At 33.7% G+C, this 20861-nt stretch overlaps 3 protein-coding genes and 1 non-coding gene across 4 annotated transcripts in view; 2 read left to right on the plus strand and 2 right to left on the minus strand.

The window, feature by feature from the left end:
• Positions 1-8336, plus strand: part of LOC110662918 (disease resistance-like protein CSA1) — a 34655-nt gene extending 26319 nt beyond the window's left edge. Inside the window, exons 3-5 of the mRNA XM_058142067.1 lie at positions 5809-5981; positions 6219-6330; positions 7762-8336. The gene's annotated coding sequence lies outside the window, so the exon portion shown is untranslated. The remainder of the gene's footprint in view (positions 1-5808; positions 5982-6218; positions 6331-7761) is intronic.
• LOC131177074 (disease resistance protein RPV1-like) lies at positions 987-9333 on the plus strand. Its single transcript, XM_058142069.1, has 5 exons — positions 987-1712; positions 1966-2283; positions 3380-5362; positions 5809-6055; positions 9266-9333. Exons 1-5 carry the CDS (start codon positions 987-989, stop codon positions 9331-9333), a joined length of 3342 nt encoding a protein of 1113 aa, XP_057998052.1.
• A 3912-nt stretch (positions 9334-13245) lies between these two features.
• LOC131177075 (uncharacterized) lies at positions 13246-13840 on the minus strand. The gene is made up of 2 exons (XM_058142070.1): positions 13797-13840; positions 13246-13603 (listed from the first exon to the last, which is right to left on the minus strand). Exons 1-2 carry the CDS (start codon positions 13838-13840, stop codon positions 13246-13248), a joined length of 402 nt encoding a protein of 133 aa, XP_057998053.1.
• A 6223-nt stretch (positions 13841-20063) lies between these two features.
• Positions 20064-20170, minus strand: LOC131177079 (small nucleolar RNA R71). The gene has a single exon (XR_009146790.1). It is a non-coding gene; the product is annotated as a small nucleolar RNA R71 (small nucleolar RNA).
• Between the last annotated feature and the right edge of the window lie 691 nt (positions 20171-20861).

A 20861-nucleotide genomic window follows, 5' to 3' on the forward strand; every position in this document is an offset into this window, starting at 1 on the left:
CTCTACAACTGCCACAAAAGATATACAACGGAGACATCAGGTTTATGAACCCACCTTCTCTTTCTAGTATCCAGTTAAATTATTTCTATTTTTTTATTTTATACTACAAAACCCACCTTTTCTATCTTGTATCCAGTTAAATTATTTCTATTTTTTTTTTTTAATTTTATACTGCAAAAGTTGTCCCCATGAGAGAAAATTTAAATATTTCTTAATTAATGAGGCGATTGGTTCTTTCGCGTAAGCCCCTCTGATGTTGATGGGATTCCAACTGTTTTTAGCTCTGCACCTGTATAATATAAAAACTAATTATGGAACCTTTAAACTTTCCAGCCAAGATCTTAAAATGCCAAAATGATAATAAAAAACTTCACTCAATTTCTGGAAAGGACTTGATAATTAAAACCTTAATTTCTGGGAAGGATTTGATAATAAAAACCTTACTTTAAAAATATTTGTTAATACATTTATTTCCTCTACTTTTGTATTTGTATGAAATGATACATGACCTGTAGTTTTAATCTATACTCATGCATATATTAAAATTATATATCAAGTTGTTAAAATTGGATATGTTCTTTCTCTATTCTTTTATTTATTATCATGGACTTGTTACATTGTCTGTTCATCTTATTGTTTTAGGCCTGAATCCCAACTATGTGAAGAAGTCGCTGATCACATTCTGGAGAAATTGTATCCCATCTCGTTTACTGCTTCTACTGGCTTAGTTGGGATTGATTCACATGTTGATAAAATTATGTCATTGTTATGTATTGAGCCAACAAACATTCGGGTAATAGGAATTTGGGGAATGGGTGGTATTGGAAAGACCACCATAGCTGAAATTCTATTTAGTCGAATATGCAATCAATTTGATTGCTTTTGCTTTCTTCCCAATGTTAGGGAAAAATCAGAAAAATATGGGCTAGTTGATTTAAGAAAAAGCTTTTTCCGAACTCTTGGGGATTGAAATTAGAAATCTAGATATGCTCAGTGTGGTACCCACTGTCATTAAGGATTCACTTAATAGGAAGAAAGTTCTTGCTGTTCTTGATGATGTTAATGATCCAGAGCAACTAGAAGCTTTAGCTATAAATGATGATGATTGTTTTGGGCTGGGAAGTAGAATCATTTTAATAAGCAGAGACAAGCATGTCCTTAGCAGTGCTAAAAAGATAAATGAGGTTAAGGTATATGAGGTTAAGGGATTGGATTGTAGCGATGCTCTTCAGCTGTTAAGTATGAAAGCCTTCAAACAAAACCATCCTCCGGTGGAATATAGAGAGTTGTCCAAAAGGGTAGAAACTTATTGTAAAGGTGTTCCACTAGCTCTCAAGGTTTTGGGTTCCTATTTGTGCGGAAGGACTTCTAAAGAATGGGAAAGTGCATTGAATAAACTGAAGGTATCTCCTGACTACAACATTCTGAAAGTCTTAAAAGTAAGTTATAATGCTTTAGATCGAATGGAAAAAAGCATATTTCTAGATATTGCATGTTTCTTCAAAGGATATGACAAAAGCTGGGTAGAAGATATATTAGATGATTGGGTGATAATTCGTCTAATGGATAAGTGTCTCATAACTATCGTGGATGACAAGTTAGAGATGCACGATTTGATAGTGGAAATGGGTCAAGATATTGCTCGGCGGAAGGGTAACCGATTATGGATTTCTACAGATATCTGTCAAATGTTGGCCACAAATGATAATAAGGTAAGTAAGAGAATTAATTCTATAAAAACTTTATAATATCATTTATTAGATTTTTCTTATCTAAATCTGATTTACTATGAATTTAAGATACTAGATATATGATGGGATTCACTTATTAAATACATGGATCCCACGTGTTTGTATCTTCAATTCATAATAGATTAGGTCTAGATAAGAATTTCTCTCGTTTAAAGGAAAAATTACTGAGTCTTGATGTATAAAATTCCTATGCCTTTGAATTGTTAATTGTTAGGCAAAGAAAGTAGTTGAAGGTCTATTTTTGGACATCTCTACAATTGGAAGGGTATATTTGAATCCTGCCGTGTTCTCAAGAATGCACAACTTGAGATTGCTCAAATTTTACGGGAGTTCCTGGTTAAAGAAGGAAGGTACTGGCTCCATATTTGAATCTAGCGGATCAGATTGTCTAAAAAGTCTTCCTAACAAGTTGAGATTACTTCATTGGGAAGAATACCCTTTCAAGTCTTTGCCATTAAATTTTTCCATGGAAAACCTTGCCCGCCTCATCATGCCATGTAGCGAAGTTGAAGAGCTCTGGAATGGATCTACGGTAAGCTTTACATATATATCTGTCGTTGTTTTCATTTTTTTCCCTTTATAATTTCATCAATTAAAAATTTTATTGCTAAGCCCCTAGATTTAAACAAAAAAAAAAAAAAAAAAAAAACAATTTTAGAGTTCAACAATCTAAAAATTTTAAGATATTTTAAGTAATTTTTTTCTTATCATTTTGTAAATAACTTACTGAATTTATTGAATAGAAAATCTTAGGGTTAACTGTATTATAGTCATAATTGTATATTATTGAGTAAAATTTTTGTTAACAAATCCTACATACTCATACCATATGTGGTTAATATAATTTCTTTTTTTTTTTCCTTTAGTAAAGAGCTGATCATATCATATGATTTAGAAGGGCTAATGATTTAATTTAATTATTAGAAAGTTTCTCTACTACAATTCTAATATAATCCAAAACTTAGTATGTATAAGAATGTGCACGGTGTTGGATTTAGGCTTTAAAGGAAAAATATATTTATATAAAATAATTAATTTAATTGAAAAATATAAACGAACATATTTATCTTTGCACATAATAATAATAATAATAATAATAATAATAATAATAATAATAATAATTATTATTATTATTTAAAAAAATTAGATCTAACTGAACTTTTAAATATAACACTTTTTTTTTATTTAAAAAAAATTCATTTACAAATATGAAAATGTTTTCTAACATTAAATTAATGTATTGTTGCCACCTATATAGTCTAAAAAAATATAAAAAAATAAATAATTTCATTACATTTTTGTAAATTGATTATTTATTTCTTATAATTAATGTAAATATTTGTAGCTAAAAAAATATATCAGTTAAAATATAATTATGCTTTTTATTTACTTAATTAAAATTTCAATTTTAACTAAAGATAAATTTTACTTCGAAAGTGCATATTAAAATTATGAAAAATATGAAAAATGGATAGGAAAAAATGATATAATATTTTTATGTTATTATGAATGATAAAAAAAATTATGAAAATTATGAGCTGCCCCTCCTTACATGCCACTGACTGTCTATATATGGGCTTTCTGACAATTTATAGTTAAAAATTATTTCGTGTATTTGTGTTATGCAGTGTTTGCCAAACTTAAAATCTCTTGATCTTAATTGCTCAGAGAATCTGAAAATAGTCCCTGATTTTTCTATGATGACAAGCCTGGAAGTGATAAATTTTGATGGTTGTGAGAGTTTGATTGAGATTCCATCATCCATTCAGTGCCTGGAAAGACTCCGTTTTCTTGATATAGGTCAGTGCAAAAAGTTGATAAGTCTTCCACAAATGCCGAGAGGCATAAAATATTTATATCTCAATTATTCTGGAGTGGAAGAGTGGTCTCCGTCATCTATCCAATTTCTTGACAATCTTCGGTTCTTAAATATTTCCCATTGCGAAAACCTTAGAAGTCTTCCAAGAATTATATATTGCAATACTTTAACACTTGATATTAGTTTCTGCCCAAATCTCATCATGGCTCCGCAGATTATGGAAATGCTCAACGGTCTCCCAAATAGCACTTGCGAATGGAAAGGCTCTGAGATTCTGAGTCTCCGTGGCTGTTCAAATCTTGAGAAATTGCCTCCCTTATTTGGTTTACTCTCTTTACGATATCTATATCTAGATGGCACTGCACTTGTAGAAATTCCCCCTGACATTGTTTCTTTGTCATCATTAGAAGTACTGTCTCTAAGTGATACTCCAATGGAAGAATTGCCGTCATCAATTGGTTGTCTCTCTTCACTTGTTAGTTTGTATTTGAAGAGATGTAAAAACCTTAAGAGTCTCCCAAACAGCATTTGTGAATTGAAATGTCTTGGGACTCTACATCTCAGTGGCTGTTCAAATCTAGAGAAATTGCCTCCTTTATATGGTTTATGCTCCTTAAACGGGATATATCTAGATGGCACTGCACTTGTAGAAATTCCCCCTGACATTGTTTCTTTGTCATCATTAAAAGTACTGTCTCTAAGTGATGCTCCAATGGAAGAATTGCCGTCATCAATTGGTTGTCTCTCTTCACTTGGTCGTTTGAATTTGCAGAGATGTAAAAAGCTTAAGAGTCTCCCAAACAGCATTTGTGAATTGAAATGTCTTAAGACTCTACATCTCAGGGGCTGTTCAAATCTAGAGAAATTGCCTCCTTTATATGGTTTATGCTCTTTACGAGATCTATATCTAGATGGCACTGCACTCGTAAAAATTCCCCTTGACATTTTCTCTTTATCATCATTGGGAGTATTGTTTCTAAATGATACTCCAATAGAAGAATTGCCGTCATCAATTGGTTATGAATTGAATTTTTGTAATTGCGTAAATTTGGACCAAAATGCACGTGGCACCATTATGGCAGATGCTGTCCAGAGAATTAAAGAATTAGCCATTGCTAGAAGTTATCCTTGTTTTTTGGTTGGTTTACCCGGAAGCAAAATGCCTGAGTGGTTGAGCTGTGAAGGCCCAGGATATTTAATAGAAACTTCGTTCCCTCCTGGTTGCTTCAATAATATGTTCCTGGGTTTTGTTTTTTGTGCTATTCTAGAATTCAAGGCTCCTGTTATGTATCCTCTACACTTAACATGTCAAAGCAGGTTCAAAAACAATAATGGCTACATAGGCGCCAGATTTACAAGTGAATATTTCTATTTGGAAAATACCATAGAATCAGATCATGTGATCTTTTGGTACAATGGCAATGACATTTACTTTTTAGATTGGCTCAAACAAAATTGTGACATGGAGAACGAGGCATCATTCTACCTCGAGCCTGAGCCTGAGAATGTGTATATGAAACAGGGGAAAGTGAAAAGGTTTGGGTTTCACTTGTTATATGACAAAGTTGAGCTAAACAAATGCAATCCTTGCATATGCAGAGAAGCCAATTTTCTGGAGCAATTAGAAGAAACAGCAAATGCCAACAATAAGAGAAGCAGGGAAGACTTCTACTCCAGTAATATCAATGGCAACCAAGAGCTGGAAACACACCCTAAAAGATTGAGGCCAAACTTCTTTATGGAAGATTACTTTTCAAATGCTCAGGATAGGATTAACTACGATGCTACTATGGTTCCTTCAAGTTCTTCATGTGAATTTGCTCCCAAATTCTACAAATTTCTTTGAAATTCGTCCCTACTAATTGTGGATAACTTGGGTTTGCGGCTCTCTTTCCCTGTAAGTCATCTCTATTTTTGTATTTTTACATTCTTCTGATATTTTGACATGACAATGTTTTGGCCTTCGTTCTAATCTAATTAAAATGCTATTAATGATGATTTGAAATTTGAATGAGATTATTTGATTTAAATAAAAAAATTAAACCAAATTGATTTTATTTTATTTATTCAGTTTAATTATTTTTTTTTTTCAGTTTTAATTAAAATTTAAAAAAATTTTCGGTATTATGATTTAGATCGGTTATTAAATTAAAAAACTGACGGCAGACACTTCTCCATCTCCGCATACATTTCTAATTCGCATTCTATTTCTTCTTCTTTTGCCCCTATCACCATCAGCAAGCTGCGTTGACATCTTCCAAATCTGGTCATCAACTTTCTGATCTGTCGGATCTCATTTGTTTTGGGCATCAACTTTCTGATCTGGCGAGTCTTACGAGCCCATCTCTCGCGACTTCAGTGGCGTCTTCCAGACTAACTCTACGCCAACCCCGGCCTTCTCCATCTCGCCTGTACGTTTCTAGAGTCGTTTCCGATGCCAACCCTTCTCTATCTCTTGTGATTTTGTTATTTTTGGATGATATTGGTAATTTATTTTGATCTGTAGTGTTGGATTTTCTTTGAAATCTAAAGATTTATATTTGATTTGTTTCGATTCTTGTGATCTGTAATATTGGATTTTATTTTTCCTTTTCATTTTTCCTTTCTCAAGAACTGCTTCTCTTATACAACATTTTTTTGACTCTCAGCTTCCATTTCTCTTCTTCACTCAACGATTCAGAAGCCCTATGGTTTTAGTAGCCTCCAATTTCTCCCTCTCTTGCACAAACTTAATTAGCGACTATAAGTCTTCCATTTCAGGTGAGTTGCTTTTATGATCTAATGCTGAATATTCTATTTCTTATTTGTAAAATTTGCTTCTCAAAAGAAGTTTGAATCGCTAGTTGCAGAAACTTAGGCATTTGAATCTTGCTTCTATTATTTAAAATCTGCATAATATGTTATGCTGAACATTTGCTATGTTGTATATGATTGAACCCATATGTCAACGTTACCTTCTTCTGTTGGTGCTCCCTCTCCTTCTTGTTTGACCTTTCTTTTTTTTTTTTTTTGTTCCTTCACCTCTTTGAGAGAAAATTACATGATCTCTTTCCAGGCAATTTGTCTACAATTATAAATTTTTTAAAATTTGTAGCTGGTACCAATAACACCTCAATTATTGTCCAAATGTCCATAGTCATAAAATTACGCATTTGGAAGAAAGGAGTTTTATACGTATTGTTGATTCCTTGACTCTGTTCATCCTTGCTCTTCCTATGCGTATGTAGTATTTAAATTTGTGTACGTGCCTGTGCTATGATGTTTCTTTCTATGTTTGTCCATGTTATTGTTTATCATGTAGATCTCTTCTTACCATTAGAGAATGTTTAGTGTATGTTTATTATGCTTCACCCTCTTCTGTGGAAAGTTTTTGGTGGCTGAAAATGAAGAGGAAAAATAAACTCACAAACCCATTTTGATACTTGTTAAGGTTGTTACCTCCTCTAGTAAGTTTCAACACAGTGCTTCGTGATTTTTCTCTTTGTGGTTATGCTAGTTGAGTTCGTAGGACCATGAAAATTTTCTAGCATTCTTTCTGAGATTAAGTTGGTAAGTGGGGAAAGAATGAATTGTAAAGTAGAAGCAGCTCCTGGGCATGTGTCACTTTAGAATTGTAAAGTAGAAGCAGCTCCTGGGCATGTGTCACTTTAGAAACAAAAATCTAGTCCTTTGCTTTGTACGCTAGTTAAAGAAAAAACAAGTAAAAAATCTTGGTTTTGTATTTGATGATTTTTTTTTCTTTGATGAAGATTCCAATCCTTTTGCTAGCTATTAAATTATAAACCTTCCTTTAGGCAGCCGTTAAATGATTTTATGTAGCTCTTTCTTTCATCAAAACCAACTTTGAAGGGAGTGTGTGCCTTCTTTTAAGATCTTTGCTTTATTTAGGGTAAGGATCCACAAAAAAAGAAAGAAAAAAAAATTCATATTGCATTTTCTTTTTACTTCCATTTGATTTTTATTGAACTCTTTGAGGACCAATCTCTTATTACTATATTTTAGTGCTCTTGGCCAAATCCATTTGAATCATACCCTCTAGCCATGATTTTTTATTTGATGCATTAATTCAGTGGGATTATGAATTACTCTGTTTATAAAGCTAAAATCATCAACTTCTTAATTAGTAAACCAATTTATTTGATTGCTAAATTTGTGTTCTATTTGTCCTAATTGTGAAGTGATTTATTCCAGAATTTGTTGAATAATTGACATGTGGGATGGAGAAAACTGGTTTTAACACAAGGATGGATGACAAATTTTAATAAATGATTCAATCGTGTAATTCCCGCTGTCAGTTGCAAAACCATGCAATCATTTGCCAAATCTCAGGTTCTGCTTTTTCTGATCACTAATGCTCACCATCATTGTTGTCCCTTTTTTCCCTATGCTGCCCATCAGCGGTGTTGTTTGTTTGTTTGTTTGTTTGTTCTTTCCTTTTGGCTTGATTGAGGTCCTTAAAACAATTTCAGTATCACTGCTCCTTATAGTCCTAAAAATAATTTATAGACATTAAAACTTATTGACAAATAATCTTCACATGGATATGGATGGTATGGAGTTCATGGAATGGTATAGGAGAATAAAGAATTTTTTTTAAATGGATTTGGATGGTATGGAGTTCATGACAAACAATGTCCAGATTAATTCAATTATATTATTGTTTATGATAAATAATTTTTTTTCCTAATCATCCCATAATACTAGTGTACCTTAATTAAGATATTTTTAGTCTGAGAATTCCGATCATCCATATGCAGTATCATATTTAACAAGAAAAAAAAGATATTTTAATGAATATAGAGACAATTATTCCATTTCAAATCCAATTTAGCTCTAAAAAGAAATTTAATTAAGATGTATAAATTGTTAAATTTTGGGGGAAAGCACAATATAGTAACCTGTTTTTCATGCTTTTTCAATTCAAGGATTGAAGAAAATTTCATGACAAATCGATTATTGAACTATCGCGTCGTTAACAAATCGAGGGAAAAGGGCTAACGCCATTAAGTGCACTTATGGGTATGGATACAATTGTTTGAATGAATTTTGAACAAAAATTATTATGAAATATTAATTTGCATATTCATATCTGGAGATTTATGTATTTATAGGAGCTTTGGTATCTGGTGTATCCCACACCTGTAACTAAATTAGTTTCTTCACCTCTTAGCAAAGTGACATAAAGAAATAATTTCACCTTTAATAAAATTTTGATCTTCTAATTTATTGACATCATTAGCATCTGTAATTTATGAAAATGCTCTGCATTTATGATAAACAGTAGCTTCCACCATTCTAAAATCCTTTTTATTCACATTCATATTCAATTTCTTGCATGGATCATGAAATATGTGTATGTATATTCAACTTTTTTAAGCTAAAGTTTCATCTCTAACATGATTTCCTTTCTTGATGGAGTGTACTTAGTTTATGTTTTCAGAAGAAGAATTGTACTGCTGATTCTTTAGCACATTGAAACTTGTGGCATTGAAATTAAGGCTCTTATGTGAAATTGCATTCTGCAGCTCATTGTGTTCAATTCTGGTCTGATCCTCCAAATGAGATATTGAGTTTCCTCACGGCAGATGCAGTGGTAGTGACTCTATGTTAACTCAGGTTTAGAGCCTGTTCGTTTGTCTATAATTGAGTTTCCTCACAGAAGATGCACTCTAATTTGGTCTCTTTGGAAAAACAGGAGCGAAGCGCTTTGGAATTCTAATCAGATTACAAGCACTGCTTCCTCCTTCCTTCATCAGTGATTAGCTGCCCAAGTTAGTGACCATCCATCCTATTTTGACTACTCTTCGACAGTTTCTGTGGCTGATTTGTTGAAATGGCACAAGCCTGCTTCGGGATTCTTGAAATGCAATACAGATGCTTCCTCCCGTCTGCATCATAACAAAATTGAGCAGGTTGGGTTCTTTGTGATTGGAGAGGACAGCTGATTAAGGCTTGCTAAATTGAGCTTCTTGGTCCACCTGATCCGAAAATCACTGAAGCTCTCTCTCTCCAAGAAGCTCTTAGCTTGATTGATGGAAGGGGCATGCATATCACCTAATTTGTTAACTTATTCAACCTTGATTGAATGCTGATGTTGTTCCTTATCCTGCACTTATGGATGCCCAGTGCAAGAATTGTTAAGTGAAATCTGCTGTGACTTTATTTGATGAGATAACTAAGTAGGGACTCAAGCCTAATGTTGTCACTTATAAGGCAACTCAAGAAAATTACAGTGGCAAGCAGGAAATTTTGTCCATCTTCCATACTTGCAGTTGCGTAAAATGCAGCAATTGTTGTCGTTTTCTATAATAAGATTACTGCCATGTTGTGAATGTTTAAAAATGAGAACATGCAATATTTACACTGTAATTTTGGTGCATTTGCATCTAAGGAAAATTACAGGAAAAGTACTCCTGTAATTTTAATAGTATTTTAAGTTCAGAATTAGCAGGGTTAATACTGGTGTATTGTTTTCGCTCATTGAGAGAAGTGTTGCTTTACTTTTTGTTTTTAGTTTCATTATTGTTCCTTAATGATGATGTGGCTCGTGGTCAATGCTTAATCAAGAAATATAAACAGTCAATGCATAGTGAATAATGGTGAATGGAAGGTCACTGTTCATGTTTCTAAGATTTGATGACCCTCTTGTGGCGTTTCCTTTACTCTCTGTTCGCTCATACCTGGACCGTAAACCATCAGCATCAGAAACAAATCAAGCAGTTTACTATACTTGTATTTCTTGTAAAAAATGACTAGCAGAATTGCAAATACCCTTTTAATGGATCTCTGGTAAAGTTTCTTGTAGCACGTATTTATGGGCAAAAGCAGGTCAAGAATTGAGATTATCAGATTTTTGAAGTGCTAATGTATTTCTTGCCTGTCACCTTGCTGCCCGCTTTGTATCATGTAGCTTGTTTTAGATACTTCAGAGATATTTAACGTCGAATATGGATATGTTTTGATTTGTGTCTCTCTTGATGCAGTCTCTGGATCTCTCTTATTTTGATTCTATTGTCACTGATTGTAAATTTTCTTCTTAATTAATTCTGCTCTGTTTCTGTTACTTGTAAATCAGTGAACACCGTTGTCCATTGCTTAACACAAATAATTTAGTATTTAGTTTAATCTCCAGAAGTGAGGTCTTGTCACTCACGATTTCTTGCGAAGATTTATCTTAATGCAATTTCCTTTTGTTTAATATATATATATATATATATATATATATATATATATATATATATATATATATATATATATCTTTTCTCGTTGATATTTAAAAGAAGGTAGGAAAAAAAATCTGAAGAAGGTACAAATAAGATAAGGAATGAAACATCAAGAGATAATCAATAACACTGACACTAGAAAGGTCTACAGAATTTATAAACCTATGCTCTGATAACAATAAATATCACACTTGCGTTCCACTCTATAGAGGTAAAAGTGATAAGGAAAAACTGACAGTTTCTCCTAAAATATATCTAATTGGACATATGATGCTGAAAACCTGAAAGAATATGTAAATATATACATATATACATAAAGTGGCTCCATGCCAAATAGATATATCTTCATAGACACATGATTTTTTTTTCCCTCTGTGGGAACCAAAAAAATATACAAATCTGAACTTTAGGTGGGTAGCAGCCTAAACACATAGATAATATATCTGACAATCCAAAATGATCAAAAGTTACAAAAAGAATACGTTGGCCCGACCTCCACTAGACTCTGCAGCTGGTGAAGTGGAAGAAAGGACAATGCTAACAAATGAGGACTACTGATAGAAGGATCACTAAAAAAAATCTGAAATATCAAAATATAAGATGTAAGTATAATTACTCAATGAGCGGATAAATAAATAAGAAAGGGGGAATAAACAAGGTTTTGATACTTAATAGTACCAGATGCTATACTAACATATATTAATTTGAATAAATATCATTTGTTATAATTCACATAATTGAGATAAAATAAAATTTCATCTTTGTAAAAAAATATTGTAGAAATAACTTTGCTAATGATCATAAAATCATTAATATTCTCATATGCTCACAATATATTTCCTATAGAAAATGCTTGCATTTGGTGCATATAATAAACTCCAGCAATCAGAGTAATCTTGGCATCTGGGCTCTATAATGACACTACTAATAGCCCAAGAGCAATAAATATCTTTGGTCATACATATGTGCATAACTACCCCCAAAGGCAACCACATGATATATGCCCCAAAGGCTATGTATATATCAAGCCCATCCTAAAGACAATATAAATATAAGCTGAGCTAAAATTATATCACCTATCATCAAGGTGTTATCTATTCGGTGCATATATTGAGTGTATTCAGTCATTTACTCAGCTGTGCTTCTAAATCTCATTTCATTTAATAAAAAAACACATAATTACCATCATTCATTCCCATTTTTGCATAAAGAAAAAATAACATAGATAAATATATATTGAATAAAAATTATCAGTGTTAAATACTTATCCACTCACCTGTACTAAAAACTAATGAAGCCTAGACCGCTGGAGCACCCCTAGTATCTATAACAGGAGCTGGGTCATCTCCTAAAAGTGTAGGGAAAAGTAATACATTAAGAAAAGGAATTTTAAATCCTGAAGATGAAAGATGTGAGGGTGAAATGCATGATTTATTTATCTAAAATTCAAAAAAAAAAAATTTCGGTGGCATTTTCGGTATAAATTGGATGTCTTCTAAAATTCCAAGAACTCAACCAATTCTTCACAAGCCACAACACATTCAACAATAATTTAAAATCCCCCTCCAAGCCCTATATAATACATCCATAATTAATTCCACCCTTTTCTCTCTTAATTTTTTTTTTCTATCCCCCCATAATAATATTTTTCTCCTTCTTAACGCTTCATACTAAATTTTCTTCCAACAATAACTTTAGAATTCTTGCTCACATAAATATAATCAATATTCATTCATAACTCCAAAATCAACAAATTCTATATTCTAATTTCTTCAATCTCAACCAAATATTTAGGACTTAAAGAACCTAAACTTAATTCTCATAATTGAAAACTAATTCTTGATATTCACCTCTTAAAAATACCTAATATATATGTATATATATTATAGCTTTGAATTTCCTTGAAATTAATCCATAGAAACCCTTACTTCAATATCAATTTTACCACAAATCTTTACCCTAAACTTGCCTCCCTCAATTTCTTTTTCCATAGAAATCACAATTAAATAATAAAGGAAGTTAACTTAAGCTTAATATTTCACAAGAAAAAGAAGAAGAACTTACCTATTAAAACTTAAGTTGTGCTATTGTGGGAAGAAATGAGTTTTAGCTAAGGTTTTTATGGATTTATGGGTGTAATTGAGTGATTTGGATGTAAAAGAAAGGATAAGGAAGAAGTTTGGGTTGAAGATGGAGGCATCAAAGTGAAATTTGGCTATGGAGTGTGTGAATTTCTCCTCCCCTGTTCTACTACCCGACTGCCTTGTTCTGTTCTTTTTTTTTTTTTTACACACATATATATATAAATACAAATTCTAGAGTTATATTTTTATGGGCCCTCTAATTTGGTTTCATGGGTTGGGCTACTTGGCTGGGCCTTACAATTCCCTCCTCCTAAAAAAAATTTCGTCCTCTAAATTTACATACCTAACAGCGCAAACAAGTGTAGGTACTAAGCTCGCATATCCTCTTCTCTTTCCCAAGTAGCTTCTTTCTTTGAATGATTGCTCCAATGAATTTTAACAAAAGGAATTGCTTTGTTCCTCAAGACTTTCTCTTCTTTATCAATGACCTCCACTGGTTCTTCCTCATATGTTAGATCTTCTCTCAACTCGATTGGTTGCTTCTGGAGAATATGAGAAGGGTCACTTTTGTATCTTCTTAACATGGATACTTGAAAGACATCATGGATTTGTGATAACTCTGGAGGTATTGCTAAGTGATAAGCAACTGGTATGATCCTCTCTATAATCTCATAAGAACCTATAAAGCGAGGACTTAACTTTCCACACTTACCAGCGTACAATTCCCTTCAAGGAGAAATCTTTAAGAATACCTTATCACCAACATTGTACTCAATATCTCTTCTTTTCAAATCTGCATAACTCTTTTGCCTATCTTGTCTTTGCTTTTAACCTACTCTTTATCATTCATTTTATCCATAGTTTGCTATACCATTTGGATCCTCTAGTTTTCTTTCCATTTCTTTAGTCCAACGCATACTGAGGTTCTCGTCTCCTTCTATATAATGCCTCATAAGGAGCCATTCCAAGATTAGCATGATAAGTTATTTTAAGCAAACTCTATCAAAGATACATACTTCTCCCAACTTCCTTTAAACTCTATTACACATGCCTAAGCATGTCTTCTAAATCTGAATAGTTAGTTCGGATTAACGATACATTTGTGGATGGAAGGAAGTACTAAACTTCATTTAGTTCCTAAAGCATTCTACAAACTAGGCCAAAATCGAGATGTAAACCTTGGATCTTTAAGCGAAACAATGAAAGCTGGAGCACCATGGAGTTTCACAATTTCATTGACATAAATCTACGCTAAATTATCTAAAGAATAATCCACCCTTACGGGCAAAAAGTGTGTTGATTTCATTAATCTATCAATTATTACCCAAGCGTGGAGTACAAGGTAATCTAGAAACAAAATCCATAGTAATATGCTCCCACTTCCATTCTAGAATAGGAAGTGGCGCCTTCCCATTTGGATCTTGATGCTCTGCCTTAACTTGTTAGCATACCAAGCACCTTGAAACAATTTACGCTATTTCCCTTTTCATACACAGCCACCAATAATTTTCTCTAAGATCTGATACATCTTAGTGCTACTCGAGCATAGAATAGGCGAATAGTGAGCCTCTTCCATTATCTCTCTTTTAGGTTTTCCACACTAGGTACACATAACTGCCATCAAACATTAAAGTCCCATCTTCACTAAGTGAAAAATCTAAGCAGTGTCATTTCTCACCTCATTGATGATCTTGTTTAATTGCTCATTTCGACTTTGAGTTTCTCTAACCCTTTCCACCAATACTGGTCTAACTTTTAGAGTTGCTAATAATGTCCTTGAATTATCCGTTGCTAACTTTTCTCTTAGAGATCAAAAATCTAATAATAATGGAAGTCTAACAGTTTTAACATATGCTAAATTACCGAGGGACTTTTGATTAAGGGCATCAGCTACCACATTAGCCTTGTCTGGATGATATTTAATGGTGCAATCATAGTCCTTAAGTAATTCAATCCATCTTCTTTGCCTCAAATTCAATTCTTTTTGTGTGAGGAGATATTTTAAGCTCTTATTATTTGTATAAATCTAACAAGTCTCACCATAAAGGTAATGCCTCCATGTGTTTAAAGCAAAAACCACTGTAGCTAAGTTTAGGTCATGAGTAGGATAATTTAATTCATGTGGTCTAAGTTGCCTAGAAGTATAAGCTATTATCTTCCCATGTTGCATCAGAACACAACCTAACCCCTTGCGAGAAGCATCACTATACACAATAAATTCGCCTACTCCCGAAGGTAGAGTAAGAACTGGAGCTGAAGTTAAACATGCCTTAAGCTTCTCAAAACTCTCTTAGCATTCTTTTGTCCATCAAACTTTGCATTCTTTCTAAGCAATTTTGTCAATGGTCTTTGCAATGATGGAGAAATCTTAGACAAAACGCCTGTAGTACCTTGCTAATCCCAAGAAACTCCTAACCTCTGTAGCATTAGTCGGAGGATCCCATTTAACTACTGCTTCAATATTCTTAGGATCAACAAATACTCCCTCTGCTGAAATAACATGTCCTAAGAAGATGACTCTATCAAGCCATAACTCACATTTACTCAACTTGGCATACAATTGCTTGCTTCTTAAAGTTTGTTATACAATCTTCAAATGCTCCTTATGTTCTTCCTTACTACGAGAATACACCAGAATATTATTGATAAATATAATAACAAAGTTGTCCAAATAGGGTTTGAACACCCTATTCATGAGGTCCATAAAGCGGTGGTGCGTTGGTTAACCTGAAAGGCATAACAAGAAACTCATAATGCCCATAACGAGTTTTGAAAGCTGTCTTTGGTACACTAAACTCCTTGATCTTCAATTGATGATACCCAGACCGCAAATCAATCTTGGAAAACACCTTAGCACCTTAGAGTTGATCGAAGAGATCATCAATGCAGAGCAAAGGATACTTATTCTGCACTGTGACTTGATTTAACTACCTATAATCGATACATAACCTTAGAGTGCCATCCTTTTTCTTCACAAATAAAATAAGAGCTCCCTAAGGTGATACACTAGGCCTTATAAAGCCCTTATCAACCAATTCTTGTAATTGTACTTTTAACTTTCTCAATTCTGCTGGAGTCATTCTATATGATGCCATTAAGATAGGGGCTGTACTAGGATTCAAATCAAAGAAGAACTCATCTCCCTATCAAGAGGTAATCCCGGAAGTTCATCAAGAAAAACATCAGGAAACTCACACACAATTGGAATGTCCTCTAACTTAGGCACTTTTAGGCTGGTATCAACCACATAAGCTAGGTATGCTTGACAACCCTTCCTAAGCATCTTCCTGGCAGTCATAGCAGAAATCACAGAGGAAGGAAAAGAACACCTTGCTCCATAAAAGATAAACTTGGGCCCCCTATGGCAATCAAACATCACTGTCTTCTCAAAACAATCTACTGCGGTATGGTGACAGGATAACCAATCCATGCCTAGCATAACATCAATATCCTGAAGATGTAAAGGAATCAAGTCTGCTAGTAACTCATGATCACCCAATTTAACAACACAATCCTTGTACACATGCTCACATATAATAGAATTCCCAACTGGTGTACCCATAAATAATCCACAATCTAGAGGTTTCAATTTTCTATCATCATGCATAGAAAATGATTGAGACACTAAAGGAATGAGTGGACCCGAGTGGTCTATAAGAATCGTGCATCCCTACCAAATATGGTCAAAATACTCATCACAACTTCTAGAGATGTTGTTGCCTCCTCTTGTGTCATAGCAAAGACTACGGCTTGAGTGCGAGGCCTACCAAGTTGTCTTTGTGGGTTTAGGCGAGTGATGAAGTTGCCCCTGTAGTCTTACTTTCACTAGGTCTTGTTTTTGTTGTAGGTTTACGTCGTGCTAGTGCTGGACCAATCTATGGATTCTAAGGTGTCATCGATCCATAACCAAAGCCACTATCTTTAGTCACAAGTAAAGGGCAATCCCTCTTAAAGTGTCCTAGAGCACCACACTTAAAGCAACCTCGATCAAACCTTCTACACTCCCCATCATGGTACTTACCATAGCTGGCTGTGAGAAAAGTTCTCTTTTACATTCAAACCCAAAATTTTCTTCTTGTCCCTGTCTTTGTCTTTGTGCCCCAAAGGAACTACCCACTGACTGTGCCACTGAACCTTGACTAGCTTGAAATCGAGAAGGCTGCTGTTCTATACTTATATAAGAACCCTGGCCACTACCACCATAATCAGTTCTAGACTAAGATGAACTACCCCCTCTTTTAGCTGGTCTCTCCCTGAACCCTTGTGAAGAACTCTGCCCATGCTTCCTACTCATTTTCTGCTCATATTCTTTCTCTTCTTGTCTCACTTTTTCAACGTTCAAAGCTACTTCCACTAATTAATGAAAATTACTACATTTGAACCAAGTCATGGAAGACCTAATGCCAACATGTAAACCTTGCCTGAACCTATCACATTTAGCTTCTTCAGAAGGCAAGATGTCTAAAACAAAACCATAAAGATCCTCAAACTGATCAACATACTCCCTTACTGAGAGACTACTCTTAAATAACCTGAAGAAGGCATCTTGCTTTCCTTTTCTATAACTTTTTATCAGATACTCTTGGCGAAACTCAATCATAAATTTGTCCAAAGTCCAATCAGATCTAATTTTGTGATGTATACCATCAAACCAACTATCTGCCTTACCCTGTAACAACCCATGTACATTATCCATCCTATCTGCATTTGCCAATTTCACCAAATCAAATACTTTTATAACTCTTTTCAACCATTTATCTGCAACGTCAGCATTAAAAGAACCCTCAAAGTCATAAGCCCCCAAACGTCTAGCATGATCCACTACCTCCCATGGATCTTTCAACTTAGCTATGACAGCTGCTGTAACTACTGATAAACCCATTTTATATAGATATTTTAGGGTAGTTTTGCATCCATTTTGCCATTTTAGTTTAGTAATTTTATGCTTTTAATGCTTATTTTAGTTAATTTGTTAATTTTAGTTTCATTATATTTGATTTTTAGAATTTTAATGTTTTTGATAGGTTTTAATAAGGTTTAAAGGCAAAAAGGTCCATATAGAAGAAATTCAAAGTGATTTGGAAGCTTAAAGTAGTGTGAAAAATGAAGATAATTCGCTTAAAGGAGAAGACCAGCCGAGACTTTCAAGGGCCTCAACATGCCGTGTTGAGGGTCATGTGAAGATAAGAGTTAGCAGTAAGAATCCACATGAGGTATGTAAATTCACCTTTGGGTCATGTAAGCAGAGATTTGGAACAAAACACGTTGAAAGTTTCATGGACTTTAACATGCCTCGTGTGGCGGTCGTGTATGCAGAGATTTTGGAGCAAAACACGTCGAAAGTTTGAGGACTCCCTCATGCCCGTGTAGCTGGTCGTGCGAGAATCTAAAGGCTCCTCCTCTGAATCAACATAAGCCATCTTTGAAAATAACTTGAATCAATATGAGGCATGTGGGATGGCAGCGGTTCTTGACATGGAAACATTTTCTCTTTTACACCTTTTGTCTTTATCCCTTTAGAGACTATTTTTAGGGCAAACCTTGAGGATATATAAGCATCATATTCGCATTTTTACTATAAGGAGAAGAGAGAAAAATCAAAGAGAAAGGAAAGAGGAACCACGCCATTTTTGGAGGAAGAACACTGCGAGTGGCGTTTTCTAGCTTCCATTTTAGATTTGGATTTTCTTCTTACAGGTTCTTTTATTTTTAGTTTTATTTTCATGTTTTCTTGCTCTATTTCATATTTTCTACTTGTAAATACAAGCATGAGTGAGTAGATACTTAAGATTTGAGTTGGGTATAATAATTTAAGTTTTATTTGTGGATTTAGACTGCTTTTAATCAGATTTTAGTATATATAAGCTTTGATTCTTATCTTGTGTGCTTATTTACATACCCATTCTTGGTACCCTTTGAGTTTTGTTCTTAATCTTAGATTGAAGGACCGAGAGGTGAAAATCTATGATAGATAATCAAGATAATGAACTTAATCACCTAGTGTTAGAAATAAACTAGTGGGTTAAGAGGAATTTCAAGTTGATTAAAATGCTTAAAGGGTTTTGGGTAATTAAACATCGCATGAGAATGGGGTTTAGTTTCCTTTAAAACACTCTTTAGTTTGCTTGAAAGAGAAATTAAAGGAAATCAGAATCAACTTCCTTCAAACTTGTATTTCCCTTAATCTTGCCTTTGCCTATCCAAATCCCAATGAAATTTACTTCATGAACCTCAACTCTGGAATCAATTTTTACCATTAATTAATTAAATCTTTTGTCACTTGCTAAAATTTTTGTAAATTAGTACAGTGCTTAGAATTTTAATTGCTTAATTCATTATAATTTTCTTATTTTTCTAATTTAATTTCTTTGCATCTCTTACTCTATTTTGGCACAAATTATTGATAGCCCAAATAATCGTGACTTTTATAGTTTAGTTCTCAAACAACAAATCTACGTGGGACGATATATTTTCTTTTAATACTTTAACAACCCATATACTTGAGGAGTACACAATCAAGTTTTTGCCATTTATTGTTGAGGATTTGTTTTGTTTGATATTAGGCGATTGATTGTTTGGTTAATTTGGGCATTTTATTTTTTATTTTAATTTCTTTTCTTTATCATTTTACTTTGAGATATTCTTATTTTGGTTTTTTAGGTATATATCTTTTATATGAGAAGAACAAAAAGTGCAAAAATTGATTTAATTTTTGATCTGAGATTGAAAAACGACTAAAGCTTTAAGAGCAGAGTCTAAAAGAAGAAAAGCTGAACTCAGAATTCAAAGACAGCAAAAGCAACATCAAGAGCAACAAGTGATAGAAGCTATGGCAATTAAGGATCATGCTTTTCCTAGTTTTGGAGATTTTAGATCGAGTATTACAAGGCCTAGAGTTGAAGTAAACAACTTTGAGTTGAAGCCCTCACTTTGTCAAATGGTTCAATAATCATAGTTTGGGGAGGTCCTCGAGAGTCCACATGTGCACCTTGCACATTTTCTTGAGATTAGTGACATCTTGAAGATAAATGGAGTGTCGGATGATGCCATCCAATGAGATTATTTCCTTTTTCTTTGAAGGATCGTGTTGAGAAGTGGTTGAATTCATTACCTTGGGGTTCAATAACTACTTGGGATGAGTTGTCACAAGCTTTCTTGGCTTAATACTTTCCTCTAGCAAGGCGCAAAATTAAGAAATGAATTAACTTCTTTCAGACCAAGGGATGATGAGAGTCTTTATGAAGCTTGGAAGAGATGTAAGGATCTTCAAAGGAGATGTCCACATCATGGAATCCCTAAATGGATGCTAGTTCAACATTTCTACAATGGTGTTTCTCCAGCAATTAGAAGTATAATTGATGCATCTTCAGAAGGTGATCTTATGGAGAAGTCAAAAGATGAAACTTATTCAACATTGGATAAAATTGCTTACAACAATTATCAATGGAGCTGTGAAAGAAATGAAATGAAGAAGCCACCAGCTGGTGTATATGAATTAGATGCCATGAGTATGATGCTTTGATGAGAAAAATGGATAAGTTAAGCATGAAGGTTGACTCATCAATTGGACGATCTAGTCATACAGAAGATGTTGGTGTAGGAAATATACATTGTATCAATGATTTACCTTCCTATAAGCAAGAGTTTGGAAATGAGCAAGTTGATTTTGTTGGAAATTACAATAAGAAACCAGTTGGTAATCCTTTTTCTGCTACATATAATCCGACATGGAGGAACCACCCTTACTTTTCTTGGGGAGGTCGGCAAAGGCCAGAATAGGGTATCAACAACCTCCTAATTTTCAGCAACAACAGATGGAATTTTTAGCAAAGCAGTACCACCTGGATTTCCACCACAAAGGAATCAAAATGCACCTATTCCACAACCACCGTTCAGTCTTGATTAAGATTGAATTTTTAAGTCTATGATGGCGAATTTCTTAAGCGCTTCAACAAAAATAAGGAGAAATGATTCGACAATTAAC

This window comes from Hevea brasiliensis, unplaced genomic scaffold (assembly GCF_030052815.1).
Source record: "Hevea brasiliensis isolate MT/VB/25A 57/8 unplaced genomic scaffold, ASM3005281v1 Scaf32, whole genome shotgun sequence".
Taxonomy (NCBI): domain Eukaryota; kingdom Viridiplantae; phylum Streptophyta; class Magnoliopsida; order Malpighiales; family Euphorbiaceae; genus Hevea; species Hevea brasiliensis.